At 39.5% G+C, this 20,160-nt stretch overlaps 1 protein-coding gene across 1 annotated transcript; it reads left to right on the top strand.

The window, feature by feature from the left end:
• Positions 1 to 3,762: 3,762 nt before the first annotated feature.
• SKP1 (S-phase kinase associated protein 1) lies at positions 3,763 to 18,300 on the top strand. The gene is made up of 6 exons (XM_039836036.1): positions 3,763 to 3,917; positions 6,812 to 6,908; positions 11,569 to 11,642; positions 14,580 to 14,723; positions 16,249 to 16,389; positions 16,933 to 18,300. Exons 2-6 carry the CDS (start codon positions 6,812 to 6,814, stop codon positions 16,966 to 16,968), a joined length of 492 nt encoding a protein of 163 aa, XP_039691970.1. The 5' UTR covers positions 3,763 to 3,917; the 3' UTR covers positions 16,969 to 18,300.
• The last annotated feature ends 1,860 nt before the right edge of the window (positions 18,301 to 20,160 follow it).

Below are 20,160 nucleotides of genomic sequence, written 5' to 3'. Positions count from 1 at the left end.
AGCTGCATTCTGCAGAGCTTATGAGGTCATGGCATAGAGTGGGAGGTGAGGGGGCTGGAGGTTGTTTGTCCTTGGTCATCATCCATCTTCTCCTACTGCTCAAGGAGTCAGGAAGACCTCTCCCCTACCAGGTTGTGAGCTGTCACCCTTGGTTTCCACTGTGCCCATAGCTGTCTGTATTTGTGCCCTGGTCTCTGTCTTGGACTGTCTGGGTTCATCTGCTTTAGTGCTTCCTTTATTACACCCCAGAAGCCTCTTTCTGGTCACCTATCCCCTCTTTGAGCAGCTTCCATGATGTTTTAGGGCCTCAGGACATATTTTGATGCTCTTTGGGATCCTCACACATTAGGCATGAGCCTGAGATGCTCCCAGACCCACCTACCCAGGCACACCCAGCTGCCATTTCTACTTGGCCACTGTCATACCTCCTAATGATGAAGGACTTTAGACTTACACCTTACAGACCAAAGAACAGATTCTCTCCACTCTTAGAGCTCCCAAACCTTCCTGGGGGTCCTAATCTCTCCATATCCGTGGGTTGAAGGGGCGGTGGTGTGAGTGCGAGAGAGTCCCCTCTCAGAGACCCACCCCAGTAGCTAACTGCAATGCTCTCTTCTCCGCATCATTCACCCCACCGCCACCCCCAGCCTTTCAGAAACCTGGTTCTGGCATCGTTATACCTTCTTCTCCCCAACCTTGCTGTTGCTGCTATAAAATTTAAGCTTTGAGTCCTTCAACCTCTTGGGCTTTCAGCATTCCAAAAAAATTTTTTTCTTCATTTAAAAAGCTCTGGGTCTCAAGCATCCATTTTGCAAATCAAGACCCAGGAATCTGACTCTTTTTCTTCAATTCAGCACTCTCTCCTCTGGAGTAATAAGATGGTCTGATTGTAAGTGGAAGGCTTAGAGTTTGGCAATAAGGAAGAAGGGGGTCAGCAGAGGAAGGTGAGGCTCAGAGAAGAGAAATAACTTGCCCAAGGTCACATAACAGAGTTGCTGTGCTTACCACTCGACCAGAAGAGCAAGACCAAGAAAGTTGACACAGCGGCAGAGTGTGGCCAGGAAGCCTCTGACCATGGGGACAGTATCACTTCTTAACTTACATGCTGTCTTTACATGCTGGAACACACATCCAGAGTTTAGGGGCAAAGTCTATCCTATGGGTAGTAGGTACCTGAGAAAGGGAGTGTGAGCTGTATTCCAGGCAACAAAGTCCCATTTTAGATGCACTGATAGAGCTAGTCCTCCTAGGAATCCTCCTGTGAACGCTTTATGGGTAATGAAACTATTTACAAAGGAAGATCATCTCTGGAAATGAATTTACCATTTAAAAACAAACAAACAGATTTTCCCGCCTGGGCTGCTTAAATCTGAGGCCTTTAGCTTCCCTAGAGGTAGTATGCTGGGAATAGTTATAAATCAGAAAATATTTGAGAGGTGGGGCTAAAATGCAATATCTGGGCTGTGGAGGCAGAAGCATAGCTAGGGCTGGAACCTCAGCCCTGCTCTGAAGGGGCTGTATGACACTGGAAAATCCCTTCTCTTTAATTTCCTTCCTCTATGGAACAAGTTTTCATTACATGATGTATGGAGTCATTGAAGTAAGGAAGACACCTCAGCCTTCAGGTCCAGCTCTGGAGCCGATGGGAGTCCCCCACCTCACCCCCACCCTCCACACATGCCCTCACACCAAAGGGACTGTGAGGGAGCCAGTCCTTTCTGACCTGGGCTGGTGTTTATGGTTAATGAGTGGGGATGAGTGATCCCTAGCCTGTACCCCACAGTCCTGTAACTGCCTTGTCCCCTGAATGGAGGATTTAAAGGAAAATAGGGTTGATTCAGAAAGCGTGGAGCTAAATGAGTCACCTTTGACCGACACTGCTGGCCTCTTAGCAGTGCTTCATCGCTGAGTCCCTACTATAGAGGTTTCTCAACTTACCCTGGATTTAAGAATCACTTGGAGACTTGTTTAAAAGGCAGAACAACCTGCGCCCCACCCCAAAAGTCTGATTCATTATAGCAAGAAGTTGACCTGAGAATCTGCATTTTTTTTGACCTGACACCAATTTATTTTTTGAAGTAAAATATTTTTTACATACGTAATACATTCATATACGTTGGAATCTAAAAGGTAGAAAAGGGTATAAAGTGAAAAATCACCCCAACTCCTGTCCCCTAGTCACCTAGTTCCCCTCCCCTGAGGCAAAGATTCCTTGTGTATCTTTCCAATAGTATGTAGGAGTAAGTGAGATCTGCATGTTAAAAGCATCTCTTGGTGACTCTAAAATAGAAAGGTCCCCAAATTTGGAAAAACATACACCTACTTTATGTCAAGCCCTGTGTTGGGTCCTTGGGCTAGATGTGTGACCTGGCACTGCACAGTCCTGCTTAGGCTACTCAATAAGTTTACAAGGTGCCACTTTGTATGCCATGGGCAGAGGGGGCAAAGGGGCTCCAGTAGGCCTTGCCTAGGAAACCTGAAGCTCAGGCTGCTGAGGGAAAGGCTGTGCTATGGAAAAAAAGTATGAGAGCTGTGGGTCCTTTCATCTTCCTGTCATCAGCTGCGGCACCGGGCAGACACTGGACACCACAGCTTGTAGACAAAGACCTGGTAACCCAAGAAGTTGCTTGGCCTCCCTGCACAGGCCTATCCAAGAAGAGCTGTAGGCCTCTGATTTCTTTAGGAGGCCCTGTGTAGAAGTGTCTGTTGTCTCCCTGGCGTCAGGAATACCATCACGTGCCTGTGGGTTAGGTGAGCTCGGCGCCTTAGTCTCCCAGGGAGGGGTGGCAATGTTCCCTAAGCAGAGCAGGGTAGAGCTGGGAAAAGTCCCTGACTGGCTGGGGTGGGGGTGTGGGTTTTCAGACCAACCCTTTTCCTTTAGAGTTGGCCTCCGTCTATGGTTCCCATCACAGCCTTCACGGGGCATCCCATACAAGAGTCTGTCCAGGCTGGGTACTGGCTGTCTGGTTCCCTGCCGAATCCCCAGCCCTATGCCTCGCACACACAGGGGCTCAACAGACGTTTGTTGAATGAAAGGATATTCACTGCCAGAGAGAGGCCTCCTCTCTATATTTGGGGTTTCCCTGCAACCATGGTTATTTTGGGCCTGGAAACCTCTTTCAGAAATCGATGGTAGGAAACGGTTAAGAGCACCAAACTGTGGAGTAAGGATCCCTTACTGGCTCTGCTGCTGAACCGTTGGGAACCTGTTCTCTCACATCTAAAGGAGAAAAAGGGTAACGATATTTCACCTCAAAGATTAATGTGGACAGTGGGCTAACTCATGTCAGGTTCAGTGGAAGTCACTGAGGCCCTGAGCAGAATCTCAGAGCGGTGACTGCAAAACTCATCTGCTTTCCCTGACTCCAGCTTTCCCGTCTTGAAAAGGGGAGAAGCGCCCCCTTCCACATACCAAACTCAGACACCCAGACACACACCCAGACCCGCCCCCCCCCCTCCCCCCAACACACACACGCGCTCTAGGCTTTTTGGGACTGGAGTCTTTATTTAACACGGCTTAGGATAACCCTGCCTGAAGGACCCTCGCAGGCCGCGGAGTACCCCATCCAGTTCCCTGTTCCCTCTGAGAACCGCGAGCCGCGATTTCAAGGGGTTAGGTTGAGAACCAAGCCCCGCCGCTCCCACCGCCTCTTCGCCCGGCCCCGCCCCTCCGGCGCGCTGGTCCCGCCTCCCCACCTGGTCCTCCGTCTGCCGTCAGGCAAACTCGGTGGCCAGCCCCGCCGGCTCTGTGACGCCACGGGCCCCGGGGTCCTCGGCGCCTGCGCCGCTCATATAAAGGCCGACGCCGCGCCGCGCCGTGATAGTGGCCTTGTTCTCCGCTTTTCTCTTCTCGTGTTTGCTGACGCCGCCCCACTCTCGTCAGCCTCCGGCCTGCTGTCTCTTTGAGACCAAGCACCGTGAGTAGCCGCCGACCGAGCTGGAAGGGACGGTGGCGCCGCGAATTGCGAGCTGCGTTGCTGCACTGCTGGGGCTTTGGCCTACCCGAGGCGGGAGGCACCTGGGCCTGGCCTGCCCTCAGGCCCGGTGGAACCCGTTTTAGACCCCGTTCTTCGGGAGGTGCCGGCGAGCCCCGTTCTTCCACCCGCCCCTCGACTTGGCGAGGCCTCTTCTGGCTGCGCGTCGTCACAACTCCCCATGGGTGCTCGGACGGGCGGGCAGGCGAAAATGCGAGCTGAGCCCAGGATTGGGCCTTCTCTGCACGGGGCTGGCGTCAGCTGGCGCGGAGCTCGGCTGCAAGGCCCAGGCTGGGGCCTGGGGCCTCCTTTGGCGTTGAGCCTACCGGCCTCGGGGACCCAGGGCGGGGGTGGCAGCGAGGCTTTGAGTGAAGGTCCCTTGGCTGTCGTGAGCGTGCGTCGTGTTTGTTTTGGTGTCGGAGGGAGCGTGGTGGTGGTAGTCTGGGAGCGCTTGATTCTGGCTCCCCGTCCTTTCTCTTCCCGGTCTCGGGAGTCACTAGTCACGGGTCTTCGCTAACTGAGCTAGGGCCGAATCTTTGCAGATAGTCGCCTGCTTCTTCTGAATATTTCTCTTATTTTGCCACAGCCTGGAGCTGCTGAAACAACTGTTGTAATAGCAGATACCATCGTCACAGGGTGTGACTTATAGGAGCCTTAACTTTGTAAAAACTTAACTCCAGGTGTCTGACTTTTAAAGGGATAGGACGTTCACTTGCTTTGGTTTAGTTTTTAATGGAGACTTCAGGTTTGGGTTTTATCAGAGCGTCACAATAGAATGTATCTGTGTCATAGAGCAATGCAGACTTCTCCACTCTGCCCTCTAGAAAGAGGTGTCAGAATTTTGGGTCCCTTAGAACAGTTTTTTTCTTTATAATGATAGAACCCACTTCATGCCAGCCGTGGAGGGTGATTTAATTTCCAAGTACAGAAGCCTAAAGAATTGAAGGAATAGTCTTGGAAGCGTGTGAAGTCAAAATTTCGTCCATTACGCTCTAAAAATTTTGCACTGAATTCCAGGTGTATAATACTAAAAAAAAGGTCTCTTTGAATATTGAGTTTAGGATTACAAAGTGCATCGAATTACAGATTAGCCGATTGTGTCCTTGCTATTTAATAAGATCTCAACTCCCTTAAGAGTAACCTAATCCACGAATTTGACTATGACTAAGCAGATCTTGTTATTTATTGAGTTATTTGAAAGAAATATGGAAATGTTGTTTTGCTTAAAAGTAATTTTATCAACTGCATTGCCGTATTCGTGATTCTGTAATGTTCATACCAGTACTATGGAACATAAAAAGAACAGAATATTTTGTAATTAAAAATTGGCTCGCGTTAAAATATTTCCTTTGGGGTTCCTTTTGTTATTGCCTGTCACAGGGAAGGTCCCTTGCTCTGGGCGTTATTGGCAAGCACTAAGCAACATGGAGAAGCAGACATTTGTGAACTGAAAAGTGAAATTCAGTTCTTTCCAGCCATGGATGAGTGAGAGCAGGATATTTCAAAACCATATTTTTATGGTTTTTAAAACATAACCTTATCTTTTTTCTTCCTTTCCCTAACAGCTTGTCTGTTTGGAGGATGGAGATCATTGTCTGGGAAAAGATGAATAACTATTTTAACTGATTTAATGAGTTTTAAGTCTTTGAACCTAAAATGGGTGCCGTGAATGTTTTAAATGCCAAATTCTGTACTTTCAAGTTAATAGTTACATCACAGGATTACGAATACGTCAGAAGCATGAGCTTTTAAAGTCCACACTTGAAATTTCAAAAGGTCTTGAATTAATTTTTACAGTCAGGTATTGCTGCCCTTCCCTGTCCCCCTCAAACTCTGCCCCCTAAGAATCTAAAGATGGTTAAGAAGTTGCTGGCTTAGAACTTTTAATTTTAAAGAGGTAAAGGGTGGGGGTGGGGGTGAATGTGTATGTGTGTGTGTGCTTAGAACTTTTAATTTTAAAAGAGAGGTAAGGGGGAGGTGGGGGTGGTGGTGTGGTGGGGTGGTGGTGGTGGTGGGTGTGTGTGTGTGTGGTTTTTTTGCCAGAACTCAAGTTCTTTGAGGTTAATTGCTTAATTTTTATGTAAGAGGTGTTTTTTTCCTAATGACTCATAATTAATCTGAGTTAGTAAATACATTTTCAGAGCAAGTAATAGGTTATTACTATGAAGATTTTGGCAGAAGATTTCAAACTTGGACACCTGGACAGTCAGTAATGAAAGATAAAAAGGACTCATTTAAGTTTCTTATTGGGTTTAGGGAATTAGATTGACATCAGCTTATTCTTAAATCTTTTATTCTCTGGTATATGGTCTTGCATTGATCCAAACAAAAATAAGTATATTCTGATCTACTCTTTGGATCTGAACTCATTTTTCACTGGAAATCTCACTGGAGGAAAATTACTACCTTATTTGGTAGCTTTGTTTATTATGGACTGACCTCCCTCCAGTTTGCAGGTGGTTAATTATGGCAGTTAACTATGCAAATGGCGTTGTCATTTAGTGAGAGCAGAAAGGCAGGCAAAAAGAGTAAGTCCATTTTAGATATATTTTGCATCAAAAATATGGAATGTAACTCTTAAATTTACACCGGTTAACGAGTTCAGGCTTTAAAAGCTTCTGTTCTTAGAAATTATACTTTGAAAAAAATTTATAGAAACACTTGCTTGCTAGCCTGCGAATAATCACTTACAGTATTTTCCAGGGCTATATATTACAGGTCCTTAGGATTTTATAGTTAATAAGTTATAGAGAGCTTTTAACAGACTGTAGTTGATGAAATGTCATATAAAACTAATCTCTTAAATTTCGAATTCAGTGTAATGCCTTTTTTTTTAGATGCCTTCAATTAAGTTGCAAAGTTCTGATGGAGAGATATTTGAAGTTGATGTTGAAATTGCCAAACAATCTGTGACTATCAAGACTATGTTGGAAGGTAAGTTTATTAAAAAAAAACCTTGGTCAGGGGAAAGGGGAAAACACAAGTTTGATATAACCTGTGAACATCAGATTTATACAAGTAATAATTTGTCATAAAGTACTTAGAATATGAAAGGGTGACATTTACCTATCTTTAAGGTCTTAACTGCATTTTTCTGATACAGGTCACCCTTTCTGACTTGTTTGAATTAATGATTTTTTTTTCCTTTTTAAATAGATGCATAAGCTAACATTGAAATGACTTCCAAACCTCAGACTGGTACATTTCTATTTCAAGAAAATTTAGACTCACAGTTTCTAATGACAAAAATTCAAGCCTTTGGAAAAGAGATTCCTTCTATATGGTAGCTAAATAGAGCACCTTGTTTCAACAGAGAGAGTAAGCTGAGTAGATTGTAAACTGAGTAGATGTCTGTTGTTTTTTTTTTTAAACCAAGTTTTTTCCTTTGTCTATTTTGTTATTCCTCCGAAACTGCTGCAAAGTGTATGTGCAGCACAACAGAGAAGTAAGGCAAAAAAACAGGTTCTGAAACATTTTGAAACTTTTACTAGTTAACATGGATCTCTTAGTATTACTACCAGTGGGCTGGTGGACATAAATAGTACATGAAACGTACAAATCAGTTTCTAGAATTGGTGGGAAAAAACCTCTGTAGTAATAAGAATGTTTTTCAGTACTCATATCAAATGTTTTTATGTAGGGAAGATCTGTAGTGTGTAGATACTTAAGAGATACTAAAGAGGTACGTGCCAAGCACTAGCTGTATGCTGGTGAAAAGAAGGTAAGCGAGAAATGATCTTTGCTCTGGAAGGATTTATAAACTAGGAAGAGAGACAGACACCAAACAAGGCAAACTGTCACATGGTATAATTAGTGCATTGATAAAGTTGTGTGCCAAGTAGTGCTGTGGGAACCTTTTGGCTGATGTTATTCTTCAGGCTTATGGAGAAGTTACAGTGTGATATTTCAAACCTAGTAGAATTAGTATGTTTTGGGAGATTGTTCCGTAGAATGTGTTGAGAAAGTAAAATCGAGGTTTTACTTGGGGTTTTGGGAGTGGGATCAAATTGTGATACTTTAGCTGGCAGAGTTGAAGAACAAGTTTGAGAGGAATGAAAAAATGGCTTCAGGCTTGAATACGTTACATGTGTTTGAGATTCCTTTAAAAGATCTTTGTAACAATCTGTAGGCAGTTGAATATGTGTTTTGGTCCCTGTGTTGTAGACTCCTGTAGACTTATTTGTATGGTGGGTTATGAGAGTATATATCTATGGGAGTAAATGAGGTTGGCAGTTGGCCATATTGGGGCGGGAGTGTAGAAGTCAGAAGTGGAGAATCAGTGGAGTAGGATTTGTGGAAGCCAAGGGAAGAGGGAAGCATTTTGAGATGACCAGAGTGATTATTGGATTCATATGCTGCAGCCTGGTCATTTAGGATTTCACAGTTAATGAGTTAGAGGACTTCTGACAGCAGGTATTACGTGTGGTAGAGGCAGAAGCTGAATTGCAGAGGGTGTGTCTTCTGTTTTCTTAGTAGGTGACTTCTGTTTTGCTGATACCAATCATGTCCTGTATCCTGGTAACCTACATATGTAGATCATAAACCCCTTGGTACATCCCACAGTCACTGTTTATCAGGTACCTGTTGAATGAAGAACTATGGTATGGTCACTAATAAGAGTGTGAAAGCATTGCAAGTGTCTCTAAGAGCAGGTGAGTAAGGCTTTATCTAGATTTAGAAACTGATACCACAGTTGCCGCCTGAATACTTGCTTTGACAATGAAAGTGTTCTTTGTTTTATCTTTGTTGGTGTTTGGCACAGTGATCTGTCCTGTGCTGCTTCAAAGAAGCATTTGCCAACATAAAAACATAGGGCTCCTTAATGATTTTCCACACCAACTTGGATCACTTAATCAAGTAGACTGATAGACAGCAACAGTTAAATGATTCTTTTCCTCCATCACATTTGGACATAAGTGGTGAATGGTTTTATCTTGAATACTAGTGGTTTATATAGAATTCTAGCCTCTTGAGGACTCGAGTCTTTTTGAATTGAGTTTGGCAACTTACTGCTTTCCTTGTTTTGCATCTGCAGTATCTCTAATTATGGGAAAACAAAAATAAAACCCTTCTAATCACAGGACAATCAGAAGTGAAAATCTTGGCTTCTGTACTTGTGGATTGATTTATTCAGGTCCAGGGTGCAGTATCAGGATACAGGTGTCTTTCAAAGTCCTTGAAACTAAATAGCTTAAAGGAATGACTGTTGCTACTTGTGCATTAGGTCTAAAAGCAAAAAAACAACAACAAAGAAAAAACATTGCAAATCATTAGTTTAAATGCTACAGAAGTAATCCTTTACAACCATAGGCCCTTATTTTTAATGTAACGTAAGCCTTCTTTCAAATAATGTTTGTATCTAAACTAGCTGGTCTTTTGTATTATGTTGGATTCCTCTAAATCTTAATTTTCCAAACACAAATATTTTACATAGGTAATTTTTTTCTCTCCCCTCCTATTAAAAATACTTCATGCTAGTTCTGGAAAAGCATGAGTGGCTTGATCCAAATTGAGAGATTGTCATTTTATAGTTTTGTTCCTGGCAGAGATAGGATCAGGGAAAGACATTGGTGGGAAGGAGGAGAGGGGCGATGAATGACTCCCTCCATTAAGGAAAATAAGATACTGTTTTGAATCTAAACTCCACTGGAACTGCCTGTTAAACTCAGTAACCTCCATATTGTCAAGTGAAATGTTTCATTTCTCATCTAGGCCTCTTTACAGCATTTGACAGTCGATCATTCTCATCTACTTTTGGCTTCAGGATACTTTCTTTGCTTGTTACCTCACTTTTGTAGCCTCTGTCTCCCTATCTTCAAAGCCTACAGTTCCCCAGGGCTTGCTTAATCATTGGACTTCTTTACTATATCTATACTCATTCATTCTGTTGGTCATCTCATTTGTCTCATAGTGTTATAAACCACCTATACACCAATTCCTAGGCTTACCTACAGTTCTGGTGTCTTCTTTTGATTTTTAGACTTGCATATTTAACTTCTTGGCCTTCTCTTGGATATCTAATTGGTATCTCAAACTTATGAAACTAGGGTTCTTGATTCACTGCCATCCAAAATCACAGTTCTCTGACAGCCTTCCCTATATCAATTAATAGCAACTCCATCCATGTAGTTCCTAATGTCATAAACCTTAGTCTTCCCTGACTTTCACATTTCCCATCTGTTGGCAAGTCCTGTTGCTTCTACCTTCAAAATGCATATAGAGTTGGACCATTTTTTCTTGTATCGCTGTAAACCTTGTCTAAGCCGCCATCTTGTACTTGGATTATTGCTAGCCTTATAATTGGTTTCCCTTTTTTTTTTCCCCCTGCTATCATCTCTTCCCAATGCAGTAGCCAAAATGCAGAAGACCCTATTACTATTAGGTCCCCTGTTGTTGATCTCATCTGTTCTGTTCACCCTCGCTAATCCTACTCTAACAACACTGGATTCCTTAATGGTTTTAGAACATGTCAATCCTGTCAGAAGGCCTTTGTATTTATTTCCTCTGCTTAGGTGTTCTCTCTATTAAGTTTACTAAAATGCCATCTTCTCAGTGAGACATCCTGATCAACTCTAAAATTGCAACAATTCCTCTCATCCTCCTGTATTTATTGCTAACTCTCCACTGCCTATGACAGCACCTAGATATATCAAGGACTCAAATGTTTGACTCGACACTGGCCATCTCAACATAACTGATACTCTGGTACAACCAAGATGCTTCTGTAGTAACTTTTGACCTATAGTCTTGGTACATGCTAACTATTAAGTAACTTTCTTTGGCACCTCTTTTTAGTTTTGTAGAAACTTAAGGATGGACTCATTTGGTTTGAAAAATGTTTAGAATCTTTAAGTAATATGGATTTTTACATTAAGTTGTATCCTTGGAGTTCACTGACCACTTCGAAAATCTGAAAGTTCGGTCTTTTTACCAGAAAAACCTATAGATTCAAAATGATAGGTAATATGTACATGGTAACTAACAAACACCGAAGGATATACCCACATTCTCATTAACTTCCCTAGACATGATATTGTCAACAGTTTCTTGTATATTCTTGTGGAGATACTTTAAATATAAACATATAAGTATATTCTCATTTTTATTCAGATAACATTTCTTTTTATATTTGGCTTTTAAAAACTTTAATCTTGAAATTATGCCAGTATATATGGAGCTACCTGCCTTGTTTTTGTCAGTGGTTGCATGATCTGTTGTGTGAGATTCCATTACTTGTAATTACTTGCAATTGTTTTGTTTTTCTAAATGCAGTCTAGCTAGAGAGTTTAGTATAAAGAGTAAGGATAAAAGGGTCTGGCTTCATTTTTTCCCAAATAGCTGCCCATTCATCTTTAATAAGGTGACTACCTTATTAAATCATTTTCCTTCTAATTAAGAACTCTTTTGATAAAACTTTATAGTTTGGGGTGGTTCATGGGCTTCCTGTTAGGAACCACCCATTTTAAATGCTGTCGAAAGAACTATTCTTAGTATTGTACTTTTTATGATGTTTCAGACAACATATCTTACAAGTTACTTGTTTGAGAAATAGCCTGGTTAGGAAATAATGGCAACTCTCTTCTGGTTTTCTTAGATTTGGGAATGGATGATGAAGGTGATGATGACCCAGTTCCTCTACCAAATGTTAATGCAGCGATATTAAAAAAGGTAAGGTAGCAAACTATACACTTGTATATCTTTTTCTTTTCACAATATTCTGGTGATCTTTCTATATTGATTCAGAAATAGCTTCCTTTTAAGAAAAACTACATAGTATAATTATGACTCTATTTGTTGTAGTTTTTTTAACCAGGACCTGTGAATATTTGAGTTGTCTAGTCTTTTTCATTAACATTTAAATTGCAGAACTATAATAGTACATGCTTAGCAAAAAGGAAAATTTTTGTATAGTTCGTGCACCGATTGAGTATGGCTCAAAGAAAGCTTGAGAACAAGAAATGTACTTTTGTTTCTTCAGTTGATCACCTTATCTTGTGTCTATTGTCTAAGCGTAAATGGCTCTCCACATCAAATAGGATTTTAGTGTTTTCAGGGTGCATGGCTCCTTAACAGAGCCAGCCATTTCAATTGTATTTTCATCTGAAAAAACAGCAATTGGTTTTATTGGGGGGAAAACTATCTAGGCTTAGAGATGGGAATGGTTGACTCCAGTTGGCCCCTTCCTATGGTACTCTTCAAAAGTCACTGACCATATGCAGTTTCATCTTATGCTTTTTTTGACCCTGGTGTGAGATGCAGCTGCACTGCATGTTTCCATACTCTTGGCCACAATCGTCTGTTACCAGTTTTTTTAAACTAGACTGCGTAAAAGGCGATTCTTCTCTGAGCCTGAATGTTTTTTACATGTATTATTGGCCATTTATATTTTCTGCGTTGTCTGTTTTCCTTTGCCTAGGGGGAAAAAAATATGGGAAGATATAGATAGCTTAAAATTGACCGTTTTAACTTTAAGCGTACAATTCAGTGGCATAAAATACATTTACATTGTTGTGCAATCATCACCATTAACCATCTCCAGAACTGAAGATGTTCTGGAGATCTTTTCATCACCCTAAACTGACACTCTGTACCTGTTAAATAATAACTCCTCATTAGCCCCTTCTTCCAACCCCTCGTAATCACTATTCTGTTTTCTGTCTCTGAATTGACTCTTCTGGGTACCACATATAAGTGAGATCATACAATATTTGTCCTTTTGTGTCTGAGTTATATCACTTAGCATAATGTTTTCAAAGTTCATCCATTTTGTAGTCTTGTGGGCTTTTTATAGGATTTCTTTATATAGAGTTTCTATATAAACTTTGTTTGCTTGTCTTATGTCAATTCATAGTATTTTGTGGCTTACAAGCTTTATATTTTAGTTAGCTCTCCTTTCTGGCTTCTGAGTATTGTCTTACAATTAACATTATATTTTATAATAATGTAAAATGCGTCTAAAAAGACTTTTGCTTGCATTCGTTCAAGTACCAGGCAAGTTTTAGGTGTAGGAGGTACAGCAGTGAATCAAAAAGACAAAATCCTCGTCCTTACAGAGTTCACATTCTAAAGGTGTGGGGGAAACGTGCAACATAAGGAATATACGAAATGGAAAAGCTATGGGGGATAAGTGGGTTGGTAGGTGGAGAGTTAGTTATTTAAAAAATAAAGATGGTCAGGAAATACCTTACTGAGAAGATGGTCTTTGAACAAAGACTGGCTGGGGAGAGAGTTCTGGTCAATGGGAGCAAGTGCTTTGATGCTAAGACAAGATCATGCCGTACCTTTTGAGGTGGCTAGAGTATAATGAACAATCAAAGTAGAGTAGAAAAGGTCAGAGTTGATGAGTTGGATGATATAAGGCCATTTCTGAGAATAAGGTTTTTTAATCTATTTGCATTATTATAAATATTTAAACTTTATATTGAATAATCACATGATCTAAAAACTGTAAAAATATATTGTAAAATCTCTTGTCTCTAGTCTGACCAGAAACCTTCGTAAGTAATAGCATTAATTTATCCTTTTAAGAGTTTTTTAATACCTGTATAAGCAAATACTAATTGTTGTTTTTTCCTTATACAACTGAAATACTTCTTAAAAAGCTATCGTTTATTTCATTAAAGCCCCTTATGCTTGGCTTTTTCTTCTAGAAATAGTCCTTTTCCTTTTTTGCATCCTGGCAGTATAATTTCTTGGCTCTGCTATTTTTTCTCAGCATTGTTTGTAATCCGCAGCATTGTACTATGAAAAAATTTTAATCATACAGAAAAGTTGAATTATACGTCAAACACCCATTTACTTACCAGCTAGATTCTACAGCTTAACACTTTTGGAGTTGATTTTGGCCTTTATGATAGTACACATAGTCTAGCTGATCAGCTTCCTGAAACTATAATGTGTTCATTCCCCTAGTAAGAACATCTGGGCTTTTCCTGCTTTGTTATTACATTGAATAGTCTTGTTCATATGCCTGGGTATTTAGAATTGCTTGGTGATAATGTATGCACATACTCAGCTTCACTGGGTAGAACTAGATTACTTTTTAAAAGGGTTACTCTAGTTTACACTCTTCAGTAGAAGAGTTCATGTTACTCTTATGCTATTGCCAATTAGTATCAAAACCTTGATTTTTTTTTTGGCAATCTAAAGTAGTTGCATCTGAGTGTAGCATTAATTTTGCATCTATTGAGGCTGAGCATTTGGCTATTAAAATTTCTTTTGTGAATTGCCAGTTCATATCTTTAACTTATTTCTTTGTGGTGATTTTTCAGATTTTATATTCTATAGAGTAATCCATTGTAGGTGGTACATGTCGTAGGTATTTTTCAGCCCTTGTCCTGACTTTATATATCTTTTTTCAAAGCTTTTTAATGTGGTCAAATATAGTAATCAGTCTGCAGTATTCACTTATTAAAATCTTCCACCCTCTAGAGTTGTGAAGATTCCTCAGCCTTCATTTTTGCTTTTTGAACTTGGCTACTAACTTTATTATTCAAGTCAACTTCTAGCTAGTTCTTAGTGTGGTGTAGGAATAACCTTGCCCCAGCAGTGGAATGAACACCTTGTGACAAAATGCCGCAGAGGAATGAACTTTTGTTATTGTAGGTCATTCAGTGGTGCACCCACCACAAGGATGACCCTCCTCCTCCTGAGGATGATGAGAACAAAGAAAAGCGAACAGATGATATCCCGGTTTGGGACCAAGAATTTCTGAAAGTCGACCAAGGAACACTTTTTGAGCTTATACTGGTACGTTTTTAATGCATGCTACAAGATATCTCTAGTTCGAAGCCTTTAGTTCTTGTAGAGTTAAATTTGTTAAATTCATTGATACTGAATTTTAACACTCTGTGAACTCAAATGCAGTGCTATATTTAAATCCTCATCAGTAATCACATTAAATATAAATGGTTTAAATACCACAATTAAAAGGTAGAGATTGTAACATTGGATAAAAAAATGTGAGACAGCTATTCTAGCTACAAAAAAAACGCACTTTAAATATAAAGACATAATTAGGTTTAAAGGGTGGAGAGAGATGTATTATGCTATCATTAATCAAAAGAAAACTGGAGCGACTATTAAATACTTTATTTAATACTTTATTAAAGTATTAATAAAATATTAAAGATTTTAGAGCAAGAATAGTACCAGGATTAAAGATGGTTGTTGCATAATGATAAAGGGATCAGTTCATCATTAAGATTACATAACAATCCTAAATATTTACCTGCCTAAAAGCAGAACTTCCAAAAAGTTAAAAAATAAAAAAACTCAAAGGATAATAAACAAATTCATAATAGAAATTTCAGCATGTCTCTAAATAATTGATAAAACAAGTAGAAAATCAATAAGGGTATAGACGACTTGAATAACAAACACTATTAGCCAGCTTGTCCTAATTGACATTTATAGAATGACATCAGTGACAACAGAATACATATTCTTTTATAGTGTGTACTACCAAGGTAGACATGTTCTGGGCTGTAAAACAAGTCTCAAGTTTGAAAGGATTCAAGTCACACACAGTGTGTGTGTTTTATGGTTACAGGGGAATTTAGTCATCAGTAACAGCTATCTGAAAAATCTGCAAATATTTGCAAACTAACATTTCTCAGTAACCTGTGAGTCAAAGAAAAAATAAAAATTAGTATTTTGAACTGAATGGAAATAGAACACATGAAAATTTATGAGATGCTTTGTAGTATTAGAGGGGGACCGATAGCACTAAACATTTATATTGGAAAAGTCTCAAATCGGTGATCTGAGCTTTTACCTTAAACTAGCAAAAGATGAAATTAAACCCGAAGAAAGAGAATGTTAAAGATAAAAGCAGAAATCAGTAGAAAATTGGAAAACAGAAAATCAGAGACCAAAAGCTGATTCTTTCAGAAGATCAATAAAAGGTAATGCAGTAACTTCTTATGTCTCAAAGGTAATGCAATAACTGCTTTTGTCTGAATTCTTTAAATATTTTTGTCAAGATTTGACATGTGCTTGTCTACACTTGGATGTACACACACAGCAGTAGTGGCCATTCTTTAATATTTGAAGTGTAGTGTGTATAGTTTGCTTAAGGCAGCATAAGGACTCAATTATAGAAGTATAACAAAAGATGTAAAAATATTTCACAGAAGAACTTGCCTCGTTTATTCTCCATTTGATTTCTTAAAATTAGCATTTTAAGCTTAAATTACATATGGATTGCCAGTCACTAACTTTGGATTTAGTTTAAAACATCAAGTACATTTTAATGAAAACAATCACTTTACAGGCTGCAAACTACTTAGACATCAAAGGTTTGCTTGATGTTACATGCAAGACTGTTGCCAATATGATCAAGGGGAAAACTCCTGAGGAGATTCGCAAGACCTTCAATATCAAAAATGATTTTACTGAAGAAGAAGAAGCCCAGGTAGGTAGCTCACAGCTTGTTCTTGATCACATGCTTTTTAAAAGAGAATGAAACCTATAACATACCAGGAAAAGAAGTGTCTGTATCAAGGAGTATTGACTGTATTTGAGGTATACTAGCTACCTTTTGTATCCTAAAAATTTTCTTTCTTAGAGATGGGTCTGTCTTTGTGAGTCTAAACATTTAAATATACTGCTTTCTTAAAAAAATAAACATTAAGGTACCTGAGACCTTATGTGTAAGCTGTGACTTCAGGAAAGTGGGTCCTATGATGGTTGTGTGTTAGGATATATCAGAGCAACTTAGTAAATGGATGAATAGATCAGAATGATTTTGTTGACAGCTACAAACTGAAATAATGTGAATGAACTATTTGAATTTGTTGTTAGCTCTGGCAGCTGAAGCTATAATTGCCTACTGCCTTTTTATTCAGTTTTCCATCCACCCCTTTCTGACTCATCTCACAGAATATTGATCAATTAATATTAGGTAGTAATTTGGGAAAGACTACTTAAGGTACTTCCTCATATCCATCTCTTCTAGGTACGCAAAGAGAACCAGTGGTGTGAAGAGAAGTGAAATGTTGTGCCTGACACTGTAACACTGTAAGGATTATTCCAAATACTAGTTGCACTGCTCTGTTTATAATTGTTAATATTAGGCAAACAGTAGACAAATGCAGCAGCAAATCAATTGTATTAGCAGAATATTGTCCTCATTGCATGTGTTGTTTGGGTACAGATTCCAAACCTATGGCTGAGTTTCTTCCAGTATGATCAAAAGTTTCTTTTTTCTTTGCTCTAAATAAAATCGAACTGTGGGTTCTCTATAGAAAGTGGCATTTTGGGCTTTCCCTCTTTTTGTAAAGCGATTTCTGTCTAGTTTATTGTCTGGTTAACTTTAGTGACCTTTTAAAAGTTGGCATTGTAAATAAAACAACTTGCAAAAGTTTTCTGAAATAGAATTAACATTTTTATTCATGAGTTGGAAGCTAGAAAAAGGCTCTTTGAGATAAATGTCTAAGTGGTGGTTATTAGGGTGTCTTCCAGCTTCCTGGAATTAAGCAGTACCTCTGATATTGGTAAAGCCCGTATGTAATGGGGCTCCCTTAATTGGATCTGAGGACTTGTTTTTGCATTTTTAATCCTCTCAGCTTTGAATATGTTGGCTAGACACTCAGTTACTACTCAGTTTGTGGTTTTAGAGGACATGTAACTAGACAGTTTGTTAGCTTTTCAGTTAAAAAAGACAACCCTTGTGGTAATCAGTGATCCCATGTGGGGAAAACTACACTACTTGCATGTAAAGAAAATTTAACCTTTAACATTAAAATGTGTGGCAAAACCCAGAAAGCATCCATCTTGAATGCAAGATCCTTTCAATAAAAAGTAAGTTACATAGTAGGGAGTACAATTTGCTTTTGTGTACTTAAATGTGTCTCTTCACTTAAATGAGTTAAATTTATGTACCATTCTTTAGCTGCAAGACTTGTAGACAGTTCCTGTCCTAGCTCACTGGAGGCCACTGACAACAATAGAGTTCTGATAGACTTCTATCTCTTCTAATTGTTATTGAAAAGGTTCACTGAAGTCAGTGTTTCAGTTCTTAACTGGTGAACTCAGGCACACAGCTGCACTGCAATTGTTTCCAGCCTCTCCCCTACAGTAGAATGAAGTTTTCTTGAAGGCTTGAGATGGTTCACGAGCTTTTTATTTTTGTTCTTTCCTCCTGTGCTTTTTTTTTTCCTTTTCCCAGTTAGTGTTATCTGTATTCACAGGTAGCTGTATTGTGTCCTCTTCATGTTTACTGTGAGCTGTTATGGCTCAGATAATTACTTGACAATAGCTTGTCTTTACTTTACCTCTTATTTGCCCCAAATCTACATTATTTAATAAAGTCCCAGAAACCGTTTCACATGCATTCCCATTTATTTTCTATACCAGAGATAGCAAACTATAGCCTATGTGTGGGTGAAATCCAGTCCACAGCCTGTTTTTTGCAGTCTATGAGTTAAAAATAAATTTTACATTTTAAAAGGATTGTTAAAAAAATAATATACAGACTATATTTGACCAGAAGCCTAAAATGTTTACTCTCTGGCCTTTTACACGAAAAGTTTTACACAAAAAGTAAAGGGATCCCTGATTCCATTTACTCTCAGGAAGTAAGCTTGTTTTCCATTTGTTCTGTTCTTAGTGGGGAAGGTAGCAGCAGAGTTCAGTCCTAACTGAAGTGCCTCATGTACTAATTCCTGTTCTAATGGTCAGCTCTTGCAAAAAGCTTAACCCCCCAATTATATCCCTAGCAATATCATGACAAACACAAATCTTTTCTGAAAGTCCAAAATTATTAGCATAGGCTATGTTTAATTTGAAAATGAAATAGCTTCTAGGAAACAAGAGCATATTACTGTTGACTCCTGATCTGTATAATCTCCAAGAATTGTTAGAATTACAGGACAAAACTTCACTACCCATATTTAAAGGATACTGGGGTCTTTCTGAACAGATAAGATTGAGTGGACAGACAATATAGTTCAGATTTTTGTTCGCTTCCTGACTTTTTAAATGATGGCCCTAGTCTTTAAACAAATAAAAAGTCCTGATAATCTTGAACTCTCATGTTTAATAGAGATCCAACAGCTCATCCTATAGTAAATTGGCCATTTGTGGACATTATGTATCGAAACAAATCCTAGGCATTGTATTAAGGGGCCCTTCAAGCTGGCTGCAGTACTTTTTCCCCTCCTCCTTGCTATGTACTCACTGTTTAATATGTCGACCAAGTTTCCATGCTGTCACCTTACCAAGGGAAAGTGAGTGGCCCTTTCCCATGCTGTCATCTTCCCCAGGGAAACTGAGTAGCTAAACCTGTCTTCAAAGGTGATACACTTACTCCTGCCTACCTTCTCACTTCTTACCTGTTCTAAATTAATGCTGTAGTATGAAGTCATACTGTGAGGCTGGAGTCCTGCTTCTGCCCCTTAGTGCCTACATGACCTGGATAAGTTGGAAATAGTAGTTACATATAGTGTGGAGCTATTTGTTGGTGATGAAGACTCTGTGACGGTCCTTGGCTTCTCAGTTTTTCATTGACTGTGTCACTTGTGATCGAAAAATAAACCAAACTCCTTACTACTATCTATCTCCCTAACATTGTCATGGACTAAATAGATTCTAATAATTAAATCGTAGAAGCAAGTTACAGGCATACAGGCATACCTTGTTTCCTTGCACTTTGCTTTATTGCACTTCACAGATGTTGCATGTTTTACAAATCGAAGGCAAGATCCTCCACCAACAAAAAGATTAGTTTGCTTTATTGCAACGCTCGCTTTATTGTGGTCTGGAACCAAACCTGCAGTATCTCTGAGGTATGCCTGTATTTTATTTGCTTGCCTTCGTAAATCTACCTTTAACACATGAGGTAGGTATTACGTTACAATTTTTATATTTTTCCAGAGTCACAAAGGCATCCCTATAAGTTACAGATGCTTGAGTGACGTAGCTGTGATTTCTTTATTCTACAACCGTTTGAACACACTAGCTTCTGGAATTAAGCAAAATCTATATTGTAACTTGGTGAACTGCCAAGACTGCAGCCTTGTAACATGATGTCATGTTAACACTGAGCTTAGCTTGGAGCTAGCTGGAGGAGGAGGGAGGATAACATTGAGTCGCTATGGGTGTCAGGTGACCCAGTGCCAGCAGATATTCCAAATTATCTCTTAATTTACTTAAAAATTAGACAATCCTGTAGTCTTTTTCCTGA

This window comes from Pteropus medius, unplaced genomic scaffold, assembly GCF_902729225.1.
Source record: "Pteropus medius unplaced genomic scaffold, Ma_sr-lr_union100, whole genome shotgun sequence".
Lineage (NCBI taxonomy): Eukaryota > Metazoa > Chordata > Mammalia > Chiroptera > Pteropodidae > Pteropus > Pteropus medius.
The sequence above is the reverse complement of the archived record's forward strand: the minus strand, read 5'-3'. Positions and strand labels throughout refer to the sequence as shown.

What these genes read in the sequence shown, in the direction of transcription:
- SKP1 (XM_039836036.1), top strand. Translation starts at nt 6,812, where the DNA reads ATGCCTTCAATTAAGTTGCAAAGTTCTGATGGAGAGATATTTGAAGTT. An exon ending in TATCAAGACTATGTTGGAAG is followed by an intron (nt 6,909 to 11,568) that starts GTAAGTTTATTA and finishes TGGTTTTCTTAG; the next exon opens with ATTTGGGAATGGATGATGAA. An exon ending in ATGCAGCGATATTAAAAAAG is followed by an intron (nt 11,643 to 14,579) that starts GTAAGGTAGCAA and finishes TTGTTATTGTAG; the next exon opens with GTCATTCAGTGGTGCACCCA.